Source organism: Pogona vitticeps, chromosome 5 (assembly GCF_051106095.1).
Source record: "Pogona vitticeps strain Pit_001003342236 chromosome 5, PviZW2.1, whole genome shotgun sequence".
Lineage (NCBI taxonomy): Eukaryota > Metazoa > Chordata > Lepidosauria > Squamata > Agamidae > Pogona > Pogona vitticeps.
The window spans coordinates 113,548,264-113,573,656 of NC_135787.1; the positions used below are offsets into that span (position 1 = coordinate 113,548,264).

At 42.7% G+C, this 25,393-nt stretch overlaps 1 protein-coding gene across 1 annotated transcript in view; it reads left to right on the forward strand.

Annotated features, from left to right (window-relative positions):
* Nucleotides 1–19,266, forward strand: part of GNAT3 (G protein subunit alpha transducin 3) — a 30,061-nt gene extending 10,795 nt beyond the window's left edge. Inside the window, exons 2-8 of the mRNA XM_020790014.3 lie at nucleotides 2,389–2,431; nucleotides 4,469–4,610; nucleotides 9,933–10,090; nucleotides 10,487–10,615; nucleotides 16,015–16,144; nucleotides 16,374–16,527; nucleotides 17,012–19,266. Of these exons, the coding sequence (XP_020645673.1) occupies nucleotides 2,389–2,431; nucleotides 4,469–4,610; nucleotides 9,933–10,090; nucleotides 10,487–10,615; nucleotides 16,015–16,144; nucleotides 16,374–16,527; nucleotides 17,012–17,202 (947 nt within the window). The 3' untranslated portion in view covers nucleotides 17,203–19,266. The remainder of the gene's footprint in view (nucleotides 1–2,388; nucleotides 2,432–4,468; nucleotides 4,611–9,932; nucleotides 10,091–10,486; nucleotides 10,616–16,014; nucleotides 16,145–16,373; nucleotides 16,528–17,011) is intronic.
* Nucleotides 19,267–25,393: the final 6,127 nt, after the last annotated feature.

Consider the following 25,393-nt stretch of genomic DNA (forward strand, 5'->3'; position numbering starts at 1 on the left):
CTGCCAGAGATGGAAATAGGTGGAGTGGATCACTGACGCCACCTGGGTTTCCATGGTAAGTCCCAGATCCAGATGGACCCCCAAGCTGCGAATCTCACTCTTTGCAGTGAGAGTCACTCCCCCAAAAGAGAGGGAGTTTCCCAAACCACCAATGGAAGGACCACCCACCCTCAGGACCACCCACCCTCAGGACCTCCGTCTCGTCCGATTTCAGCCTCAGTCCATTCTCCTGCATCCATTGCAGTACAGGCTCCAGGTAGTGCTGAAGGGACAGAACGGCATCCACTGTTGTTGGAAAAAAAGATGTAGGGATGGGTGTCATCAGCATACTGATGACACAAAGCCCCACACCCTCTGATGACCCCACCCAGCAGCCTCATATAGATATTAAACAGCATTGGGGAGATAATCGAGCCTGTGGAGCCCCACAATTGAGACTCTATGGAGCTGATACACTCTCTCCAAGCTATTCTCTCTGAGGACGGTCCTTGAAGAAGGATCGGAGCCAGGCAAGCACCAGACCACCGATTCCCAACTTGGAGAGCCTCTCCAGGAAGATACCATGGTCAGCGGTATTAAAGGTGGCTGAGATACCGAGAAGGACCAACAGAGATGTTTTGCCCCTGTTGGCCTCCCTCAACAGGTCATCAAACATTTCCATGCCGCGGCACAGCCTGAAGCCCAGATCCAGGGCATTGGTTTCATCTGAAAGGACCTGGAGCTGGTCAGCCACCACCCTCTCTACCACTTTAAGGAAGAAAACTTTGGCGACACGCCTATAGTTGCCAATGTTGTCCGCTGCCAAACTTGGTTTCTTCCTGATGGGCCTAATAAATGTCTCCTTGAGTTACAGGAAGTAAGAGTTTGGCTGAATATCAGGAAAAACTTCCTAAGTGTTACAGCAGTATGACAATAGAACCAATTACTTGAGGAAGTGATGAACTCTCCAATGCTGGAGGTATTCAAAAGAAAATTAAAACAGCCATCTGGCAGATATACTTTGATTTGGATACCTGCATTGAATAGAGAATTAGACTCCGTGGGTTTATAGGCCCCTCATAACTCGATTATTCTATGATTCTATGAAATTAATGGGAACAGGAAGACATCTGTGGAAGCTTGGAAAATTGAGAGGCTAGAGAAACTAAATTGATGTGTTTGTTCATCATTCTGGAAGGCTCTAGCATTAAATCTGCTGTGACACTTTTGTCTTCTTTGCTTCCTGACCCTCTGTGGTTAGGCCAAAGGTGTGAATCATTGAAAGAAACAGCAAACAATTTTTTTGGTAGGTGCATACTTTGGCCCTATGGAAGATTTGAATTATTTAATGATTTATTGCTCACTGCATGTGAACAGAACTCTCACAGCACATTTCCTGTGCTTGGACATACAATTTGTAAATGACTAGCCTAATCCTTCCTGCAATTTAGGTTTGCCTTTCAGATGCAATGAACAGAGACTCATTTGGTTATTATTTTTACTCTGATTCTTCAACCTTCCTTGTATTTTGCATCTGTGATTCTCAGAGGGCCATAATAAAAACAGTGTATCCAAAGACATTTATGATTGGTTCTGGCTTGATCAGAAAAGCGTTCAGTTGTTCCTGGAGACCACCTTTGAATTTGCAAGTCTTAAATGCAAAAGCTAATGTTGCCATCATTTATATGGCATTAGCACACTGCTGTTTCAATCAACTTTGCATGATCACTTAGTATGTCTGCTGTGGTTTCTCTCTCTTACATGATGGGTTTTAGGGAATGTTTTCCATATGCTTGAATTTGGGCAGGCAAATTACAGGCTACCTGCAAATTCAAGTAATGAAAACCAGGCAGCTTTCAAATAAATAAATAAATAAATAAACAAATAACTTTTTTTCTGCTCATTGCCTAAATCTTGCCCTTCAAGCTATTCCACTCTACATGTTTCTCCTTGTACATGGCTAAACCAACCTGGAATGGTACCAGTGATTCCTAATAGTACTTTTCATGTTTTTTAAATAAAACAGCCGTTGGGCCTTCTTTCCATGTTTTTGTATGTGATGTATAGTTGCTCCCTTAATCCCTTATTTCTAAATGTTAATACTTATTGAAATCTCTTCTGTAAATGCACATTAAAAATGCCTTATTCATCTTATTTCCTTGATTGCATGAGTAGAAGAAGAGATCATTACCTAGAATAACTTTTTCCACATATTAGGCTTGACAAACTTCGCTGAGATTAGTAAATGTTTTCCCCCTCCCCCCATGATATATCCCTTTTGGATATGTGTTTGTGCTTCATCCCTCCATTACATTCTTTCCTATTCTTTTTCTCATTTGGTTCTGCTTCAGTGATATGACCCATATTATCATGGCATCTATCATAATTATGCCTGTTCTTTGTTTGCAGGAGCTGGAGAATCAGGGAAGAGCACTATCGTGAAACAAATGAAGTAGGTACATCCATATTCACAGGCTGTCAGGTACAGCAAACATGCTGTGTAAACTACATTGTAAAAGGAGTGGGGTGAACAGATAAGCCCACATTTCAATCCCAAAATGCAAATCAAGATAAAAATAGTAGTGATGGATTCCCAGTTAGGAACCAGCTGTTTTGTCCAAGCATTTAATGTGGGAATGTCCTTGTCCATTCAATTTCAAGATTTGTTTTTAAGATAAAGAAAAAGATAAGGTTTGAGATGCGCCAAATGAACAAAAACACTTTCCCTTAAATGTACTGCAGATTTTGGCCTGTTGTCAAAAGGTGTATTGAATACTTAGGGCATTAATTCAGAAAAGCTAATATGACATTTTCTTGATGAAAGGATCTTCTAGTGTGTTATTTTGTATATTAATGCATATCCTGGCATTTTGTTCATTCTCTATCCACTGTGGAGAATAGAATTCTTCTCCTGGTTTCAAAAGGAGGGTCCTTAGAGGGTGGGGAAAAGTGGTTTGTACATGGTTTAAGAAATGAATGGGATTTTACCTATTTGTCCACATAAAACCTCTGTCAGCAAGCTAGTGCTCACAACATTTCCCCTTCGCAGAGCCTGGGAAGATGGTTTTGTTTTTTAAAAAATGAGTACAGCAACACGAACTAGTATGCCCACTGGACAACAAGGTTTCTGGGGACCGTAGTCTTAAAAAGTAATGCCTTCCAAGCTCTGGCTGGAGGTGCAGACCAGGAGGTGTTTGGAACAAGCCTATCATCCTGAATATACGTTGGCTGTAGATATGGCAGAGTCTTGTGAACGCCCCTTGTGTTGGGGTCACCAGGCATGGACTGCAATTACATGCCCACATCCAGCTGGGGTTTACATTTACCCCTCAATTAGCTCCATTCTAAATGGATTCAATTTAAAATCACGTAACTATTCATGTTCCCAACTGGGAGACAGCCAGCAACAGCAGTCCCTGTGTGGAGTTGTGTGTTTGGTTCTCTTCCCTGCCACCACCACCACCAAAAAAAAAAAAAAAAAAGCATTGACACAGGTTAGCAATAAATCCTTGCCTCTCAAGTCAGGTTACTTGCCCTTCATCTCCCTATTTCCTGCCTTTATGGTGGGGACCGGGGTGCATCCTATTGCGCATTTTGGTTTGGATGTGCTTCTCCCCCACACACCTTTTTCTCTCTCTATTCCTCCCCTTCACCATCTCTCTATTTCTCTCTCTCTCTTTCTCTCTCTCTCTCTCTCTCTCTCACACACACACACACACACACACACGTGTGTGCATACATACACATGAGAAGCCTGGGGAAAATGCTTGGCTTCAGTTTTCACCTTTCTTTGTTTCAAGGAGTGGAGGATTCGTGGCAACTGGAGCTTGCAAAAGGGATGCGGTTTCATTCAGAGCACCTGTTCCCCTCTGCCTCCATGGCTACTAACCTGCTGTCTCTCATTACGTGGACCTAGCAGCACACATGAAAAGCAAACACAAACATTTCCCATGCAGAAATGCTCCAGGACACAGCAGCAGCCGCCTTAGCCGCCTTCATCACCCATGGCCGCTGCCTGCTGATCGGAGTCCTCCCCTTCTCTCTGCCTCCCAGACACCATCAAAAGCATTCTGAAAGAGACAGAGGCAGTCAAGCTTTTTACAAACAACTTTACAAGCGCACCTACCTTCTTTCCCTCCTTCCTTCCTGCTGCTTCTCCCACCTCTTCTGCTGTTTATCCCAAGGCACAATGTGCAACGACAGGGGTGTACATATGTAGAAATGAATAAAATAATCTGAGTTTCATGTGCGCACTATTTTAAACAACCCTCTAGCAGAACAGTGTTTTAGCTTGCATTACACTATGAAACATGCTTCCCCGCCAAAGTAATTCAAGCTTACATTTCTGTAATGGAAACACTCTTTCAAAGGTTGACTCATTTGAACATACATGTGATTTAAAATGGGTTTCTTTTGCCTGTGTAATCAAAGCCTTAGGTAAGTGTTGGCTGTTCCTGTTCTTACTTCAGGCTTTCTTATTGCTTTTTAGGATCATTCATAAAGATGGCTACACTGATCAGGAATGCAGAGAGTTTAGATCTGTGGTTTACAGCAACACACTGCAATCCATTCTGGCTATTGTAAAAGCAATGTCCACACTGGGTATTGAATATGGGAACTCAGAAAGCAAGGTGAGTGTGGTGCCTTTCACAAGAAACACTCTCTCATACTTGTTATCAGTACTTCATGTCATCCATTTTGAATCTTGATCACAGAACCTCAGAACTGTATGCTTGTTCAGGTTACATACAGGTAGGGTTGCCAGATACATGGGTACCAAAAGGAGGACATAGAAAGACCAAAAAAAAAAAAAAAAAGACACAGGAGGATGTATTGAATGTTTCATCTGAATCATTCTGGATTAAACCCGCAATCAATACAATTTTATTACAATGGTTGCCATGAAATGTCTCTTAGTGAACTGACCAAGAAACAGTTAAGTTACAAAATAAAAATAAATTCAATGGAGGCTTTCCCCCCCAAAACACCAAAAACATTATTTAAACAGCCAATTGTACAATTATTACCCTATAATCTTGATTAATTATTAATTACTTGAACCCACCCTGGCCCGGCTGTGGAATCCCCCTGCTGCTGCTCACACTCTGCACATGCTCAGAAGCAACCTTGCTAATCTGGACACCCAAACAAGCTGAATAATATCCCTCACCATGTCAAAAAGCAGCAATTGAAGGGAATGGGGCATCCATGAGGTACTGACAGGTCTATTTGTCTTCCACCAGAGGAGAATGGATGGGTGTCTCAGGAGGAAGTTTCTAAACTATACCATATGCATCTGTGCTTTCCCAAATCTACTGCCTGAGACAGCGCTGGCCCTGATCACAAGTCAATTTACTTCACTGAAGTATCACTGAAGTATATATAGCTGTCATTCTGCCCAATAATGTCTCCTTCTCCTATCAGGTAGCAATAATACTGGGCACTGAAGTTGTGCCAACACCTAATCTAGTAGAAGGCTAATGATTGTCAAATGTCTACCAGCTGTTTGCTTACTTGAAAATTCCTGGGAGCCCTGGTAGACTGTTATGACGTGATGTTAAAGAGGAGCCCTTGAATATGTGAAGTGGCTTCTTGCTCTTTCCCCAATTTTATTTGAAAATATCAAATTAAATAACAAGTTGCCACTCTTTTATTGTAACCCCTAAGAGATCCATCCACCTTCTAGCTGGGCTGCCTCTACAGCTCTGAATATTTGGGATTACAGTTTCTGTGATGGCCAGAAAACTTGTGCTCTAAAAATGACTTTTATCCTCACTCAATCCATAAGGGTGCAATTTAAAAAGAATGGGGGCATCCAGCTCTTCTAACAACCATTGTTAAGAATACGTTTACACATAAGCTGCATATCAAACACAAGAGAGATAACATTTCTGAGGGAAATGCATAAAAATCTCTCAAATCCCAGACACCCCCAGTAGAATATTGGATCAAGCCTGCGAGATGAGGGAGACTGATCATAGAAAGAGATTTTCTACATAAGCAGATGGCTGAAGCCATTACACCTGAAGCGCTGGCTGATGTTCCATGTGAGTTCTCATGCCTACTAAAAAGAAGCTGAGTGCTGATGGACTGTTCTTGCTCTCTCCCTAATTTCGTATATTACGATTTCCTCTTCATTCTCCTCTCCCATTCTCTGGACATGAAATGCTTAGATGGGGAAGGGCAAACAGATTACCTGCCACCTTGGCTTGCATGAGTTGAATTGAAATAAAATTTTAAGAAAGTTCCTCACAAAACCTAACTCAGCTAACTCTATTTATGTTTGTTACTGTTCTTCTCTGCTCTGAACTGTTCCAGAGCATCATTTTAAAAAACACACACTCTAACTCATATGGTTATATGGCTCCAGTTCTTTCTTTGAATTCATTGAAGTGATGTCACCATCAAATCTGTGTATACCAAGATTGGCAGCAGCCTCTATCAAACTTGGCCTAGGGCTACTTGTTTGGTACACTTCTGGGGCAACCCCTGTCAGTTCTAATTAGTGCACTTGTGACCATGAGGAAACCACCAGAGTCTCAAAGCAGCATTGTGTTTCCCAACAAAAAATTATTCCGGTCTGATTTATCAGGATCTATACTTGGGTGATACTTTTTTTTAAGGCCAATCAAAAAGGAATAAAAAATGGACAAGAAGGATTTGCTTTGGAAGGTCTCTGGTTCTTGTAGCTAACATCCAGTGTGACTTCAGTTTGTTAGTTATGTTCAGTTGGCACCGACTTGTAGCAACCCTGATAGAGGTTTCAAGGTAAGTGAGGTATTTAACGAGTGGTTTTACTAGTTCCAATCCCCCAGTGAGATTCCATGGCTGAGAGGAGATTTGAACCCTGGTCTCCAGAGTTCTGGTCCATCACACTACACAGGGTACCCATGAATAAATATGTACAGTATCGCTGTGTAAATGGTTATATACTTCATGAGAAATGGTGGAAGTGTGTTTTTAGATACATTTGCTAAACTGTCTTTAGTCATTCAGCGGGACCTGCATAGGGAAGGGAGCATGCAGAGTTCGTGGCCCACCACAAATTGTTGAACTGCAGTTCCCATCAGCATGCATGATGGGTGGTGAGATCCAACAACACCTGGAGCATCACATTTGGTAAACTGTACAGGGATGGGCTTCGCATGTTGTCCCATTCACTATCTGCATCAATGTACCAATATCTGTCCTCTTAGTCTCTGATCTTGCTATATCAACATGAGAATATATTGTATTTGGTTTGAAGGTTGTTTGGAAAGTTCAAGTGAATGTTTAGTCAAACACTTCTTTCTCCCTGCCCACTGTGGGGAGGCTGGGAACTGAGAGGGCAGAGTCCAGCACAAATGGGTGTAGAAGGCAAGGCTCCATATTCATGAGATGATCCAAATATGACTTATCTCAAAGGTCAATGCCTGAATGTTACCTGTCATTTTTACCTACAGTTTATCTCCTTTATTACAACCTCCAGTTCTGCACAATGCTGTTGAGATATTTTAAAACAGAATTGCAGAAAGTTATCTCTCCCTGGGATTTCTTGCTCCAAAGTCAACATTTTATCACTGTAAATTACCAGCGCCTTGGTCTCACAAAGGTAGCAAATACATCTGCAGTTGTAGCTAAAGGTGTCAACAAACAGGGAAGTTCTTTCCTATTTTCCCCAGAATGGTCTTTAGTCAAAGTCTCATACTTTTCTCCTGTAGGCCTTACAACAGGAGGTGGGCAGAATGTGGTCTGTGGGAGAGTGGGGTTTGCATATGACCCCTCCCCCACCAGGAGCCACGTTGTGGCTACCAGCTACCCAGCTCCCTCGTTTTCAGGCCTGACGTCACCAACCTAGGGCTTCTCCAGTTATTTCTACGGTATATTTGGGAGGAGGGAAGGGCCTCTAGCCATCAGAAAAAAGGCATGTCTCCTGAAAATGGTCCAAATGGATGATGCAACTGATGACTGATTTAAAAAATGTGACGACTGAGAGGTGCATCATCAGAGGTCTTTCAGGCCTTTCAAGGACGCCCACACTGATGTTATCAAACGAATAAAGCAACATTATTGGCTCCATATTGAAAATGGCTGAGCTAGTGCTGGCATAGGGTGCTGGGGTTTTCTAAATGTCCCAATTTCTAGATTCAAGCTTGCTTAGCAAAGATTAGGAAAGATTTGGACTACATGGTCCTGGCTATGAACTCTGTGGTTTGAACTTGGTGGTATCTGGGAGAGTATGTTTCCATAAAGACCATCCCAGCTTCGAGAATGTGGGGCCCCACCACATTCAGCGGCCCATTTGGTGGGGATTCAAGAGAGGGTCTTCTCAGTTGTTGCACCTGGGCTTTGGAACTCCTTGCCAAGAGAGGCTCATCCCCTCCTTACCCCCACCCTCCTTCCAACAACAAACTAATATCTTTTTATTCAGGCAAGCCTTTGGCTATTTATTTATTTATCTATTTATTTACGTACTGCATTTTTATACTGCATCATATATATAGATATATATTCTGTGTGTGTGTGTGTGTGTTAACAGCCTCAAATCATAACATCTGAACTGACATGCTGTTTTCACGTGTTTTTGTGTTATTAAAGAAAGTGAATATTAATATTTTTAAATTCAGTGATGCTATGAGTTTTACAATTTTAATTGCATGATGAACTTAATTCCACTTTCGCATTCATGTTTTGTTTTCTTCTGTTTCTAAATGTATTTGTAAGCTGCCTTGAGTCCCATTTCTGGAAGAAAGATGGCATAGAAGTAAAGGAAATCAATGGTAACACTGAGCACTATTGCCTTCAGAAGTATAGTTTGTGACAACATTTGAGATGGATTTCTTGGTGGTAGAAACCCATACATGGAATCCTCTGCCTGCAAAGGAGGTTATTTTCCTCTCACCCTGTGTTCATCCTGCAAAGGATGATGTCTGACTGTCATTTAGTTTTATTTCTTGGCTGCTAAAGCTTTGGTTTGGTTCATTCTGATTTTTGTCATATTCAAGGATAGAGACTTGAATCATGGGACTTGCTGTCAACTCAGAATTAAGTCCCACCTATGACTTGACTTGGGCTCACTCATTTTTTTTCCAATGACTCGGACCTGACTTGCGACTCAGAACCCACCTGCTCCTTCCTTTTTTTTCTGGGGTAAAAAAGCTTGATTTAATAGGGAATCAGGCTTGAGGCTTGGGACTTGTTACCAAAGACTTGGACTCAAACGTGGGACTCAGACCCAAAGATTTGCCAAGATTCCATCAGTGAATCTTTCCAATTTTAACATTTTGACAATTTGGGGCTTGCTTTATTTGTTTTTACTGTAAAAACTGTGACCTACTATATTGCTTTTGTGTCTGTAGGGCACCCCAACAGCATTGTCCATTATATATACTTGTATATACTTTAAACAAACGTGCAACACTTGTCTTTGTTGCTGCCTGTAATTTATTGTAAGAGTGTTTTAATGATCAGGTACTGTTTTTATGTTTTTTAATACTCTGCATAGCTCTGAATTTGAAGAGGAACAAGAAAATAAAAATAAAAATGAACAAATGAATTAGCGAACAATCAATGAATGAATGAATGAAATAATTTTTGAGTGTAATTGAAAAAAGAGGACACAGATAAAAATCTGCAATCAAAGTCATGAGTAGGTTTTGACTGCAGAAATCCCAGATTGTATCTGGCCTGGAGGTCATTATGAAACAGGCCATTAAATTTTATGTCTATGTTATGCATTCCCATGTGATGTTTATTATCTGTTTCTTGTGGATTTAGCCTGATTTGTATTCCAAAGTCCTAAATTATTAGGTTCCAAGATCTGCAGATGATAATAGAAACGTGTATATATTTTTCTAATAACACAGATGATGATAATTGTGTAAAGTTAATTAAGCACCAATTGCAAGTTATATATACCGTGCAATGGACTGCACAGAATTTTAGAAGAAAACAAATGTAAATTTCATTCTCAGGAAGATGAAAGGCAGCTTTTTGCAATCACAGAATCCATGGAAGATGGCACAATGCCACCTGAGCTGGCTAGCATAATCAAACGATTGTGGAAGGACCCGGGGATCCAGGCCTGTTTTGAAAGAGCATCAGAATATCAACTCAATGACTCGGCTGCATAGTAAGTGATAAGTTACTTCCATAGTCCCCACATGCTAGATGTAGCTAAATGCCTATTGCTTTACACAATGCTCCATCTGTATTTGAGAATCCAATGACTTTGAGCACAAATCCTTTAATTAGTGTTTGGCTGCTTTTTCAAAACTATCCAGTGCAGAGGGGCCAATTGGGATCAGGACCCAACAGTGGGGAAGAGAGAGGCTTTTAGATTTTCCCATGCTGTGGGTTTGGCCTCAGTTGTTTTGGCCTTCCATTGTCGTCATTGTCCACTTCTCACTGCCAGACTTTGCCTCAAGCTTACCCACTCAGCCCAGGTACACCCCTGTTTCTGTCTTGCAAAATAGTGGCAGGAATGCCATGCTTAGTCTCTTCCTTTATCTCTGCCTGGTTTCTGCAGCTATCTGAATGACCTGGACAGGTTAACTGCTCCTGGCTATGTCCCAAATGAGCAAGATGTCCTTCGTTCCAGAGTCAAGACAACAGGGATTATTGAGACTCAGTTTTCGTTTAAGGACTTGCATTTCAGGTATGAATTGTTTTCTTCCTAAATCCCAGGGGAGGCCAGTGTGGGGTAGGATCAGACTATAACACAGAAGATCTAGATCCATATCCTCGCTTAGCCATGAAACTGACTGGGTGATCTTTGGCCAGTCATTGTCTCTCACCCTGACCTACCTCACAGGGATAACTTGAGGATAAAATTGGGGGAGGGAAGCTGTGCACATAGTCTTGAGCTCACTGGAAGAAAGATGGGCATTAAATCTAACTAACAAAATAAATGAGAACCAAAGAAGCCCAGGATGACATAAAAGGCAATTAAGGACTTTGGGATGGCTATGATCACAATGAGTAATCAAAATCATCCCCAAATCAGCATTTCTACCCAGGAGCCAATGTAATTATTTCATCAGTACTAGCTTAGGTAAATTATTCCAAAACAGAGATATGCTATTGTCTGTATACTATCTGCTTCTAAGAGGCTGACAAGGAAAATCAAACGGGGAAAAAATTGAAGGTATTGTACCAAGTACTGGATGGTTTCCTACAGCATCTGTTCGACACAGTATGGCCATGATGTGAAGGTTAATTTGAATCACCATGATTGTCCACTTGCACACAAAACTTTAACATGTCAGTAGGTGAACCGAGAAACAGAAAAGGGAGGATTTAGATGGTGTAGTTTATGGTGGAATGAAGGAAATGGCACAATCCAAAGCTGCTGCATCAACAACTTAATTTGTGATGTTATGAATCATCTGTCTGGTAGTAGAACAGCTGTTGAGAACCTTAGGCCCTAAGGCCAAATTGAGCCCTCTTGGGATCCCAATCTGGCCCTCTAGGGCTCCCCAGATAGTCACACTTGCTTTGTCATAACACCGCTGATTTATGATTTCCCAGACTTCCAATTTCAAAAGGATGAGATCTTGGCTAATAGTGCCAAGAGCTTTAAGCTAAAACGTGTTGGCATTTCCCTGGTCTAGAAGACACCCTGCACCTTTGTAACAGATAACAATGAGGGATCTGTTAAGGCAGATGCTCTAGATCCTCATTCCTGTAGAGAAATCCATCCTTGAAACTTCGGGATGCATCCTGCCAGCCTGTCTTTAACTGTAGCTCACTTCTTCCTACTTGGTCTTTGGTAGCTTATGTCTATGCTTTGGAAATGACACTTATTTCTATTGTTCATTAGGCATGAGATTTTTGGAATTTTTTTGGACTACAAATCCTATTATTCTCCATTTTGGGAATTCCATCTGACAGATATAGCCTTAAATGTGGCCCACCTGGAAGAAAGCTGGAAGGCTATGTGGCCTAGCTGGGCCGTGCTCTGCCTAGCTTTCTGTATATTTCTCTTTTCCTTTCCAAAATGGAGTTCCTCGAAGTATTTAATGAAGCATAAAAGCAAACATTTTTACAGAAATAAGATACAGAATTAAAACAAGAGTACCATGCCCAGTGTGGTTTAGAGGATAGAGTGATGGACTAGGACTCAGGAGATCCATGCTCAGTCATGGAAACTCACTAGGGTGGGGAATGACACTAATATAACCACTCCTTAAATAGCTAATGTATCTTGAAAACTTTAATAGGGTCACTATAAGTCACTTGATGCCACATAACAAGCAAACACTGGACTAAAGGCAAGGTAAAGAGCCAGGAAGGGACAAAACCAAGCAAAGGATTCTTCTTGCCATTGCTTTGCTATGAACTGGCTTCATGATGCCATTATATTCATCCTTCTTAAAAGTAACCTTCCAAGTACTAGTTCAAGGACATTCATTCCAAGTTGCATAGGGCTTTAAAGGTAAAAACAAGAGCCCAGAAATGCACTTGGAAAAGAGCTGGCAATCAGTGTATGCTGTATGACAAAAAGCTTAGCTTGATACATGTGCACACATAGGCGGCTCAGTGTGCATAGGTCCAAACCCCCATAGAGATCATTTTTCCATCTATGTCCATTGCATTCTGAGAGGCATGTTGACTATGGGATGGAACAGATTTATTTGTTTGTTTATTTATTTATTTATTTATTCATTCATTCATTCATTCATTCATTCATTCATTCATTCATTCATTCATTCGTTTATTTATACATACCCCACCTTTCTGCTTGAAAAAGACACATGGTGGCTAATAACACTGAAAGACAACATATGAATTTGAAAATGATGAGTGCACAAAGGTGGTTAACATCATTAAAAGATAGTATTTAGAACTATGAGTAAAGAGGCATCTTACATAATTAAAAGGCAATATTAAAGCTAAGAACAATAAATATACATTTTTAAAAAAAATGTCAGAGAAATGAAAAATACAAAAATGGAAAATACAAGTAGTAGTAAAAATGCAGTCAGAACAATAATGCATGGCAATCCATCTAAAAATCACACACAGGCAGATACTGAGGAAGGCTTGCTTGAAGAGAAAGGTCTTTGCTTGCTTGTGGAAGGACAGCTAAATATGAGGTCAATCTGGCCTGTGGTGGTGGGGAGTTCCAAAGTCTGGGAGCAGCAACAGAGGAGAACCTCTCCCATGTCCCCATCAGATGCACCTGGGAAGGTGGTAGGACCTAGACAAAAGCCTCTCCTGATGATTTTAACACCCGAGCCGCCTCATAATGGGAGATACGGTCTTTGAGATAGCTTTAACCCAGGCCATTTAGGGCTTTATAGCTTAAAAATAGCACTTTGAATTGTGCCTGGAAGCTGATTCGCAGCCAGTGGAGGTTATGTGATCCCTGGATAGCCATGCTTAGAGATGCATCTAGGAACACGCCCAAGTTGTGCTAATGTTTTTTTTTCAATGGGTGTGTAAACCCATCCAGTACAGGTTGTATCCCTATTCATTGATCTACCTTTTGACTGACCAGGAGCACCTCTGTCTTACCTGGATTAAGTTTCAGTTTATTCACCCTCATCCAGTCCATTACTGATACCAAACACTAATCTAGAGCTGAAGCAGCTTCTTCAGATTTAGGTGGCAAAGACATGTAGAGCTGGGTGTCATCAGCATACTGGTTAAACTGAACCCCCAAATTCTGGATAATATCTCCCAGCAGTTTCATGTAGATGTTGAATAACATAGGAGACAAAATAGAACTCTGAGGGACCCCAGAGGTTGGTGGCCAGAATGTTGAACATGAATCCCCCAGCATCACCTTTTGATTTATTTCCTCCAGGAAGGACTGGAGCCACCGTAAAACAGTGCCCCAAAGTCCCAGTCCAGAGAGACAGGTCAGGAGGATACTGTGGTCAATAGTATTGAAAGCCACTGAGAGATCCAGCAAAACCAACAGGGACACAGATCTCCTATCCAGTTCCCAGCATAGGTCATCCACTAAGGTGACCAAGGCAGTCTGTGTCCCATAACCAGGCCTGAAGCCAAACTGAAATGGATCTAGATAATCTGTCTCATCCAGAAACTTCTGGAGCTGAGAGGCCACAACCTGCTCTTGCACCTTCCCTGAGAATGGGATATTAGATACTGGTTGGTAATTACTCGGTATTTTGGGGTCCAAAGTGGTCTTACTGTTTCCTCCTTTTAATATGATGGGATCTTACTCTGTTGCAAGGAGGCATTCACCACTCCTCCTATTCAATCAACCAGTCTCTTTCTGGCGGCTTTTATGAGCCAGGAAGGACAAGGATCCAGCAGGCACATGGTCGCCCTCACCAACCCAAGGGTCCTGACCACATCATCAGGCTGCAGAAATGGATACTCATTCACCAACACAGGGCAAGCAAGGGATTTGCAGTTCTAATATTTAAAAAGTGGTTCTTGTTGTTGGAGATAGAGGCAAATCAGACAGTATTTGTAAGTTGCTTTGCATGTTATTTACAAAATTAGGCAAGCAAATATCCAAGAAATAACAAACTGTCAGACAAGATTTGCAGATGCATTTGATGTATGTCCCAACAGTCTTTTTTAAATGTCTTCCTTCTTTAGTTGTAGACAGTTCTTTCCTGTATACCTACCACTGTCCGTATTTTGACTTTACTGTATTTTGGCCTTTGGGAGAATGGCTATTAAACAGTTTTAGGGTGTGTATAGAAGCCATGAGAAACCCTGGTCTTAAGTGTTTAGTAACCCTGTTAAGTCTCTAGAGAAGGAGTGAATGATATGTGGCCCACAAGGTAAGTGAGGTTCCCAATCATTTTTGTAGGAGAAAGGCTTCTTTGACATCAGTAGCAAAGAACCTTGGTTTCCTGAAAACAATGTAGGTGGTCCCTATGCAGCTTATTTCCAAGATGTGCTCCTGGAAGCCTGTTGGAATCACAATTCCCCTTGCAAACAAATCACACAGGAAGCCTTGGGGCCAGGAAAACAAACCCTTGGTTTCCTTCACCTCATTGCCTCGTTGGGCTTGCCTTTTCCACTCTCTGTCATGGGCATAGGGGAGGTCTTTGCAGCCCTCTGTGCAGAACATTTCTGGAGAGACTGCACTCTGAACCCACAATGATAATAAGATCTATGAGGCCTCCGCTCCTCACTTTGCTCCAAAGTCATTAGTGGTCCCCAACCTTGGGCCTCCAGATGTTCTTAGACTACAACTCCCAGAAGCCTTCACCACCACCTCTGCTGACCAGGATTTCTGGGAGCTGACGTCCAAGAACTTCTGGAGGCCCAAGGTTGGGGACCACTTCTCTAAACATTGTTTTAAAAAAGGAGAGGAGGAGAAGATGTTGGAGCAACAGCTGTGACACTGTTTGGGGACTTCAACCCAGAGATCTGAGGCTATGAATGCCACTGCTTAACTCAGCTGAATGTGTTAACATTGCCATGTCCCCTGAAAACTTTATTAAGAAAGAGAACTAGTCTCCAAGTTTTCCAGTGTTGTAAAAGTCAGTCTTTTTTAAAGAAAAAATCATAGAATGGCTATAAAATGAAACAGCAGCTAAGAAAACCATGTCAGTGTTAACAATACAAAATGCAAGAATGCTTAGTATTTCTATATAACCCTTCACACACACACACACACACACACACACACACACACACACACACACACACACACACACACACACACACACACACACACACACACACACACACACACACACACACACACACACACACACACACACACACACGGTACCAACATTTGGAGAAGTTACTTTTTGGAGTACAGTTCTCAGAATCCTCCAGTCAGCATGATCAAGAGCTGTGATGGCTAGGGAATTCTGAGAATGAAGTCCGAAGAAGTAGCTTTTCCAAATTCTACGTAACAGATCACACATAGTGTGTCTCCACACTCAAAGAGATACAGGGCTGATAACAGCTGTCCAAAGGAGTGAAGGACCTATGGCTTCTTGACTTACAGTGTCTTCTTTTAGTTGATATGCTACAGTAGATCTTACATGTGTTGATGATGAAACAAATATATATGTAGTAAGTGGATGCTGTGTTGTGTGTTTCATTATGTAGGATGTTTGATGTGGGAGGACAAAGATCGGAAAGGAAAAAGTGGATTCACTGTTTTGAAGGGGTAACTTGCATCATATTCTGTGCAGCCCTGAGTGCCTACGACATGGTCTTGGTAGAAGATGAAGAAGTGGTGAGTCACAGCGGCAGCTGAGAAAAGAAACCGGGGAGGGGAAGACTTGAAAAGGATTTCATGTCACTTTGGATGGTTTATTAGGGACTTTATTCACAATCTATGCTCTGATAACCTTGGGGAGGTTTAAATCACTTGAATCCCTGCTGCCTTGATAGGAAAAGTATTTCAGAGTCAAAGTGAGCGACAGTTATGGAGCCTAACGGTCACTTTTTCTCCACTTCAATAGAACAGAATGCATGAAAGCCTCCACCTGTTCAACAGTATCTGTAACCACAAGTACTTTGCTGCCACCTCTATTGTGCTTTTTCTAAATAAGAAAGACCTGTTCCAAGAGAAGATTGCCAAAGTTCACCTCAGCGTCTGCTTTCCAGAATACGATGGTGAGTTTATACATTCCACTTCTCGCCTTCCTGTTGAAAGTTTCACAATTACTCAAGCCACTGCTATGTGACCATTTGGTTGGTCAATCCCAGAACTCAGAAAAGGTACATTATCTTGTTCCAACTTGGGCTTAGGTGCCATGTCCTAAAATACTGCCACCAGTAGGGTACCCTTGTGGGCAGGAGCTATGATGGTCCATGGTCCCAAACTGCTAATGCTACCCTCCTCCCCAACCTCAGAGGGAATTCATTAGTTAGCAGCAAGAAGCCATTGTGAGTTACGTTGTTTGCCTTCCACAAGTGTAAATGACAGGATTTGGACCTTTGAGCCCTTCAGGTGCACTTTGGGGACTACATGCGTTATATGCTCTTTTTTAAAAGGGATGATACCTATGGACAAATTGTGTGAGCAAAAAAAAGGGGGGGGACATTTAAAAAGAATCGTTATATTTTATGAGCAATCCCCTGTGTCTTTGCCCACTAGGAACCAACACTTTTGAAGATGCAGGAAATTACATTAAGAACCAGTTCTTAGACCTAAATCTACGGAAAGAAGACAAGGAGATATATGCCCACATGACTTGTGCTACGGACACCCAGAATGTTAAGTTTGTGTTCGATGCTGTGACAGACATCATCATCAAAGAGAATCTGAAGGACTGTGGCCTCTTCTAGCCCCCTCCACCACACCCTGACCTCCTTCACTCCGCTATTCCCCTTTCTCTTTCCCATGGCCTCTGCTTAATTTGTAGAGTGTTTCTGATTAGGCCTGCACTACTGTGCACATTTTCTTGACAGGAAAATTGGGGCATGGTTATTTAGCTCACTAGTCGAAAGCTGACAGCACAGTCTGGTTTATTCTACTTGCTTGCAACCGGACGACATACTCTTGATCATCAACCTGTCCAGCCCTGGTCTGTGCCCAGTCTGGACCTTTTGGGTCCAGTGGTAAAGCTGCTTTTTGGGGGGGGGGAGGGGAGATGAGCTGGACAGAATGTTGATTTTAAAAGGTCCCTTCTAAGATCACACCCTAGAAGGGATAATTTCCAGTGCAATCCAATATGAACCTGATATCACTGTCTGATTGCATCGTCAGTGAACTTAAGGGCACTTACTTCTGAGTAAATGCAGTATGCATGAGCTTGGGCAAGAAAAGAAAAGAAAAACTGAGGGAAGTTGAGAGGATGAATGGTACTGTGCTCGGGCTGGGCAAGACTGGAATCAATGGTTAATGCAGCCAAATCTGGCCATATTGCATTTTACTCCCAGCATTGTGCTCTCAAATATAGGCAAGCTCAGGCAATTCAATTTGCTGATACTTTTGTTTTCCCTGTCCCTTTCCCCTGCCCCCTCCCTGTTTCTTCTATCCTGACCCCAACATCCAAAATAGTACCATCAGTACAAAACACTAAATCTTAACCAAATTTCAATCTCAAATGCTGACATGCTGTGAATTGCATTGTTTCACTGGTCTTCTCAACTATCTAGTACAGGGAGCTTTCTGAGAAGTAGGGCTTTGTGTAATTTTCTTTCGGCATGGCTGCAGAAAAGGCTTTTCTTTCAGGTGAGTGCATTTTTCCCCTTAGAGTTTAAAAAAATGTCCCCAAATGTCTGATGCTTCAAGCTGCTTTATGTTTTAACTGTATTTATTTTATTAGCTATAATGTTTCCCACTTTGAAAAGAGAAAGGAATGGTATTTACTGAGTGAGTGAATGAATGAATGAATGTGAGTGAAGCAAAATATATTAATGATACGTTCCTGACAAGATTTAAGCTCTTCTAAGCTCAACTGATTTCATGGGGAGAAAGTTAAGCATATCATGGTTGTTCTGGGTTTTTCGGGCTCTTTGGCTGTGTTCTGAAGGTTGTTCTTCCTAACGTTTCGCCAGTCTCTGTGGCCGGCATCTTCAGAGGACAGCATATTACTTTGCTTTCTCATCAGCATTGCTGGACTTTTACATTGATTGGGATTATGTCCCAGTTCGAGCCTATGTCTTCTTAAGGTGTGTGGCTTTCACAATGATGTAGGGAACAAGCTAGTTCTGCCACCTCTGCCATCATCTTTATTACATGAACGCAGAAGTCTGAAGAGGGGGGTGTTGTTCTCTTTGTGCAGGCTCCCGCCATGAGCCACATCACACATACTGTAAATACACATGCAAATGGAATCCTGGCTTCTATGGAGAGCCTGCCTCAACAGAAGAGCCTCCCTCTCCTCAGACTCCTGTTGTCATGGGATGAAAGTAAGGGCAATGGAAAAGGCAGCGCTAAGATGCTCCTCTTATCATTTGCGGAGAAGTCAAGATTTAAGAACAACACAATAGAGTTCCTATTTCTTGCAGAGAATTGAAAGAAAGTATCCTTACTAGCATTTCAGTCAGATAATAAGAGCAGAAGTGCAAGTACTTTGATAAAAACATACATAATTATATCTATGGGAGTAAAAGAACGCTGAGAAAAGCAAGCATCTTAGCTAATTGACATGGATGGTGACATCATTTTCCAGATAAATAACATATATTCTCTTCCCATCCAGATAATTTATCTGCAAAGTTTTCTGATACTGTATTGCTATTTATCCTCCATCTTTAAAAAAAAATACTGTACCAAACAATATCCCAGGGAAGAGTTCTTGACAACTCAAAAGCTTGCACTCTTGTAGAATTTCAGGATTTTGGAATGTTGGAATCGTACCATTTTAATTGGTCCACAATAATAAAGGTATCACTCTCTTGTAAGTTCTGGATTTTGTTTCATCACTTCATTGAAGACCCTGCATCTCTTAGTATCTAATGGGCATTTCTCTTCATAGAAAATAAGGGTACCACACTTTAACAGAAATGCACACAAATTGTCTTACATCACTAAAAGCTTGCTCTGACAAACAAGCTTTCACTTGCTTACAAATGTGCTGCACTTTAGAGGGGCCTCCCAAAAGTAGAGAGGGGTGCAGAACTCCAGACATAACAGATGAAAGACAGTTTTGTGCTCTCAGACAATCTTGCACTTCCAGTTTTGGAAAAACTGTCTCTAAAACTTTCACAGAATAGGCGGGAATGTTATGTAGGTCTTTTTAAAAAAATTGGGATGACTGGGTTACCAAGGGTGCTAGCCTTCTGCACTTGGGCTATGGGGGCCCTGTACAGCCCACAGACTACTATTTTTCTACCCCTCAGTGGATACATCAGAATGAAGTAGTCACATCCATACAGGCAGAAGACATCATTAAGATGTGGAGATCGTAGGCTTGTTTGGAGTTTCAAAATATTATTTAAAATTAGCTTCTAGGATTGAGTTTCAGCCAAAGTGATCCAATAGAAGAGTGTCAGATTAAAGGGTCTGGGTTCAAATCCCCGCTTGGACATGGAAAGTCATTGAGGGCTGGCAATTTTAAACCACCCACTGAACATCTCATGTACTCTGAAAACCCTATTAAGATCACCATAAGTAAGAAATGATTTGATGGTCCGTAACAACAGCTCCAAACTGCAGTTTAGACATTCAGGAATATGGTTTCTGTTAATCATCCCCAAGAATAAATAAACATTGTCAATAGAAGGAACTTTAAGAAAAATAGTCCTGTTACACAAACATCTGTATATCGTATTGCATGAAAAAGGAATTGGAAAACCCAACATTCCACTTCCTTCTACAAGATTTGTCAAGGAAAACAACAATAATCTAGTTCCATCCATTATTTTCATCAAAGTGAGTTCCATATGATAGAAAATGTATGCATAGTCAGAAATGGATTGTGTAAACAGGAACCTCACTCATATGGTTATGTTTTCATAGAGATAAGCAAATGTCCAGAATAAATATCTCCTTTATCATGGATCACACCGCATGGTGGAGGTTTGTGAAATGTGAGGCAAAATAGCCCATTCATCTCAACCAGTTCAGCAGCTTCTATGCTTGTTCTTTGTTGCAGTGTTCCTCATGTTCCTGCAAAAAAATTCTTTTTTTTGTCATAGATGTCAATTACTTTGCCCACCCAGACTGGAATAAGAGGCAGACACAGTGCATGGGGTAACTAGAGCCACAACTTTATTAACCTATTTAACCTGAACTTCCCCTTTCACAAGGGGGCCTACCGTAGTGCAAAAACAGGTCTGTAACCAGGGTCAAGCTTACCCTTCTGGTCCAGACCATGCCCTAGGGAGTTCCTCTTCCAGAAGTGTACAGTGCACTCTCACTCCTCAAATAGTTGGAGTACCCTCAGGTGGTGCTCCTGGCCCAAAGTGCCCATCATCCCCTGGGGTCCCCTGCTTACTCTCCCCTCATCTAAACCTCTGCTAATTCCTTTCAGAGAGGAGAAGGGTCTTGCACCTCTTGTGTGCCCCCTTTGGAACTCACTCGTACCTGTTATTTTTGCACTACCCACCACGTCATAGGAGCTACAAAGTTTGCCCCTTGCCTCTCACCAAGCCAACAACTTGTGCGTGAGGAGATTTACCTCGTAAATCCCTTAAGAAAACACCCAGCCCCGTGCCCGGTAAGTGTACACCATCCACCCTGTATAACCAAGGCTGGCTAAACCTGATGTTAGGATGTGTTATAATGGATCACAGGCCCTCTTTAATGGCTCAGCCAACTTCCTTGTTGACTCCTTTCAGGGCCCAATCAATACACCTTGGGTCACAACCACTTTTCCATACACACTGTGGGATAATTGCCAACCACACAATATGTGTTGCTGGGTACTGTGCAGCAAAAGCCCTCAAGTCAACAATCACCTGTATAATCAAAGATTTGCCCAATCTTTGGGCCAAATCATTGCCTCCAAGATGGATCAACAAAATATCAGGGGTCACATCCGGAGTACCCTGGGATGCTAATTCACTTTCCAGAATTGATATTTCATCCCAGAGCATTCCTCTTTGTCCCCTCCATCTGGGCACAGCCATTGCTCCGACTCTCAAGTTCCAACCCAAACTGGTCCAACCGGCATATCTGTCCGCCCAAAACATGTAACTGTGACCGCCTAACATAATTCGAACTTGGGACAATGGCAACTCGGGACCTGAAATGACATAACAATACAAACAAGACAGCACCTAAAACTGTGGTAGAGGTTGCACATAGGAACGGTATCTGTGGGATGACCACCTCCCCACTCTTTTAATATTCTCAACTCCATATCCCAGGGGTGCTGCCATAGATGTAACACCAATACAAAAGGAATGGATCCCAAATCGCCACCCCTGTATCTCGACCTTGCGGAAGGCCTGAGAATTGATATTTCATCAGTGGTGTCCCATTCTTGTGTGCAAAAATCCTCCCTCCTCATCTCTCCTGAGATGTAGGTATATTTGCACAGCCTTCACAGGGCAGATCCCCTCTATGGAGCACCATCCTAGGACAATAATCTGCCCCTTCCTTCCCCCACTGATCCGTTTTTTTGACCTACGTTGAGTGGATGGCAGTCTGCTCATCTGACACCACTACATCCTTCTTCTGCAAAGAGGATAGGGATGCATCACTTTTTGCCACTGCCACTAATTCACTTACCCGGAGGGCCTCCCAAAAATGCTATCAATGTTGCCACCTGAAAAAGACAAGCCTCAAAGTGATCTACACAAACTTCGTCCCATGTATTCCCTAGCTTATCCAAAATGGCTGGTAATATGGGCGTACAGGTGTCCTTTATTTATTTATTTATTTATTTATTTGATTTGTATCCCGCCCATCTGGTCTGGTCGACCACTCTTTATGGCACTCTGTTCCTTGCTCCATCCCTCAGCCATCTTCCAAACGCGGAATGGTCCCTAATCCCTTGTGCTTTGGCATAAAAGACCAAGGTGGACATTCTCTCTTGTATTGGCCTAAGTGCCAGTCCCTTCCTATACAAATAAACCTCAAATTGCATAAAATGTTCCGCTGGGATAGGATATGAATGCCCCCTAACCTCTTCCTCACAAAATTTGAAAAAACTTATTGCACTCTGCTGAATAGCTGCAATGAGTGCTGGGGGCAACAGCTAAGCTCATGGGCCTATTGGCCTCAGCCCTCCAATCTTCCATACCTCATCTGGTAGGACCTCTGCTTAAGCTGTGCCCCCGGTGCCAAGACCCTGAACCAGTCCATCAACAGAGTACTAATCTGTGATGCCCTTTGTACCAAGTGGCTGCTATCAAACCTGTCCCCCACAATGGGATGAGAGGGCATCCTTAGCCTAAGCCACAAAGCATCATGGGGAACATCCCAACATATGTTGGGGTGCAATGACACATGCATACGGAACCCCTCATCGTGGAGGAGCCACACGTCAACCACATCCACATACTCACCCTTCCAATTTTTTTCAACTGTGGCTGGTGGGAGATGATCCCCAGGGGCCTTCTGGAAGTACACTATGGGCAACTGAATTATATCCTGCATCAGGAATAATTGGCTGGGCTCCTACAAGGCCTGTCCCTACACTAGCCTGGGGAATGGCCCCTGCTGCTGGGGCTGTAGCAGTAGTTGCCTCTGTAAATGTGTAGACTCCACCCAGTGTCGCCTGCAAGTGGGACCGGCACTGCCTGGCTCCTGGTGTGCCACAGCCAAGCATCTGCAGGCTGTGCAGTGCCTGGTGTAACAGTACCCTCACCTGACTGTGTCTCTCTTGAAGTCCCCAAAGAAACACTGGTGGGGGTGGACTCCATTCACACTGGCACACTCAGACTGGGCCCTTCTGCTATACTCTGTTGTTTTGGCCCTATTTCCACAGTGTTGCCTGGCAGCCTTGCTTCACTGTCCGTCTGTGTCTGGGTACTTGCCCACGACAGCCACATTCCTCTTGGCTGCCATGTTGTGACCACCGACTCTAGTTGTTGAGCTGAGGCAGTAGCCACTGCCAAAGATGCTCCTGAAGGACTGGGTTGCTCCCCTTCTAAGACAGCAATTTGAGAGAGCATAATGTCCCCCATCCTTTTAAGTTCTGCCAGTTTAAGTGCTTTGGACTCCCTACAGGACCTCCACATTGCAGGTGGATCTCCTGCTTCCCTCAATTGAGCCCTCTCCCTTTCCAACACACTAAGCTTCTCTCACATGGACCACTCCTCATCATCTGATATATAGCTGGAGGTGACCTGAGGGGGCTTGCACTTTGCAGGCTGCTTCCCTTTCTTTGCCTCTCCTGATGCTTCTTAGACCTCATCCACCAACTAAGCTGTTAACTGGGCTCCTTATAAACCTTGCAGTCTGGGTCGCAAGACTCTTATGATGGCCTCCCAGGCTCTTGCACCTTCTCTAGTCCTGGGGCCTGTACTACCTCTGATCTTATACCCTGCTATTTCCCTTTCCTTTTCCTTTCCCTTTCCCTTTCCTTTCCTTTCCCTTTCTTTCTTTCTTTCTTTTGACCTAAATCCCTTTCTATATCCCTTAAACTTGGACAGCAGTGGGATTCACAGCCACACCTTCACAGATACTGGAGCCTCAATCTGGCCTTGGATTGCTAGATCAGTTCTGGGCTCTGCTACTTCTTAGGAGGGGAACGATCACCACCTAGCTATCCAACCACTTCAAACATCCCCCACTCAGGGTCCTGGTCCCCCTTCCCAGGGGAGGCTACCCCACACAATCACCAACCAACTCCCCCTCACGATAGAGTTAAACATACAAACCCCTTTTCTCCTGTTTTTTTAATATATACTTCTAAACTCTAGAGCCTGTCCAGGCTCTAAAAAGCCCTCTTCTATGGGCCCCTCTAACCACAGGGCTGTGCTGATGCAGTGCGAGCCATGCAGCTGAAAACAAAACCACTCGGCGCTCGCACTGCACCTCTTCCCTAGGCGAAGCCAGGAAGGAGAGGGTGAGGTGGACCTGGGCTGCCTTCTTAAAGGCTGCCTAACCCAGCCCACTCGCCTGATTTGACGAAGGACAACTGCATCCTTCTCCTCCAGCCTGGTGGGCAAAGAAGCCCCTCCCTGGCAGCTGCACGCCTCATGGAGAGGCCATTCTATCAACACAGTCAAAAGGGATGTGGGTGCTCTTCATGTACACAGAGGTTTTTCCATCTGAGTGAGGAACTTTGGCCTCATTGGATGAACAGTTTCTTTGGATATGCGTAGGACTCCTTAACATGGCTGCCAGTGAAACCACTAACTGCAGGCTTAGCCAGCCAGCTAGCTGGCAGTGGGGGGTGGAACTGATGAATGTGATTCCCACAAGGCTCAGGGAGAATGTTCTCTTCATAGGCTTGGCTAACATCATTTTGGTGCCAGAGGTAACATGTATGGTTCCCAAATGGAACTAAATTATTTTGACACATGAAAGAGAAAACCCAACAAGCTCTTTTCCTTGATTCCCTCACAGTAAAAATATAACAACGACAAAGCAAAGATCAAGCCGTCCTTCAGGACAAACAAATTCTCTTGCCTGAAGTAGCTCCTGTCTGGGCTGACTCTTTTCTGTTCTCCACTTCTTGGGAAAAGGTTAATGAGAAGATGAGGGAGATGGTTTGAACGTCTCCATCCAGTCTTAATCATGTTCAGTTACAGATGACTTAAAATTTAATATATCTGCCACTCCATTTATATTTCATTTGAAATGACATCAAAGGAAGTTGCCCAAAAGCTGAAATTTAAAGGACGAGGAGCCTTAACATAACCATGTATTAATACAGATGTTATAAAAGACACCTTCTGTATAATGAGTTCAAAGCTTTTGATTAGAGAAGAGGCAAAAAATGGAAAATCTAAAATCCACATTTTTATAGAAAACACATTTAAGATGAACTAAGAACTAAGCCTTGCTCATACATTTATGTATATTGGTTGGTTTCTGCCCTTGATCGCTGCCTACCTAATGACTGGCACCAGAACGAGATTTATAAAGTTATTTTATAGATCAGATAGGCGGGGTACAAATCAAATAATTAAA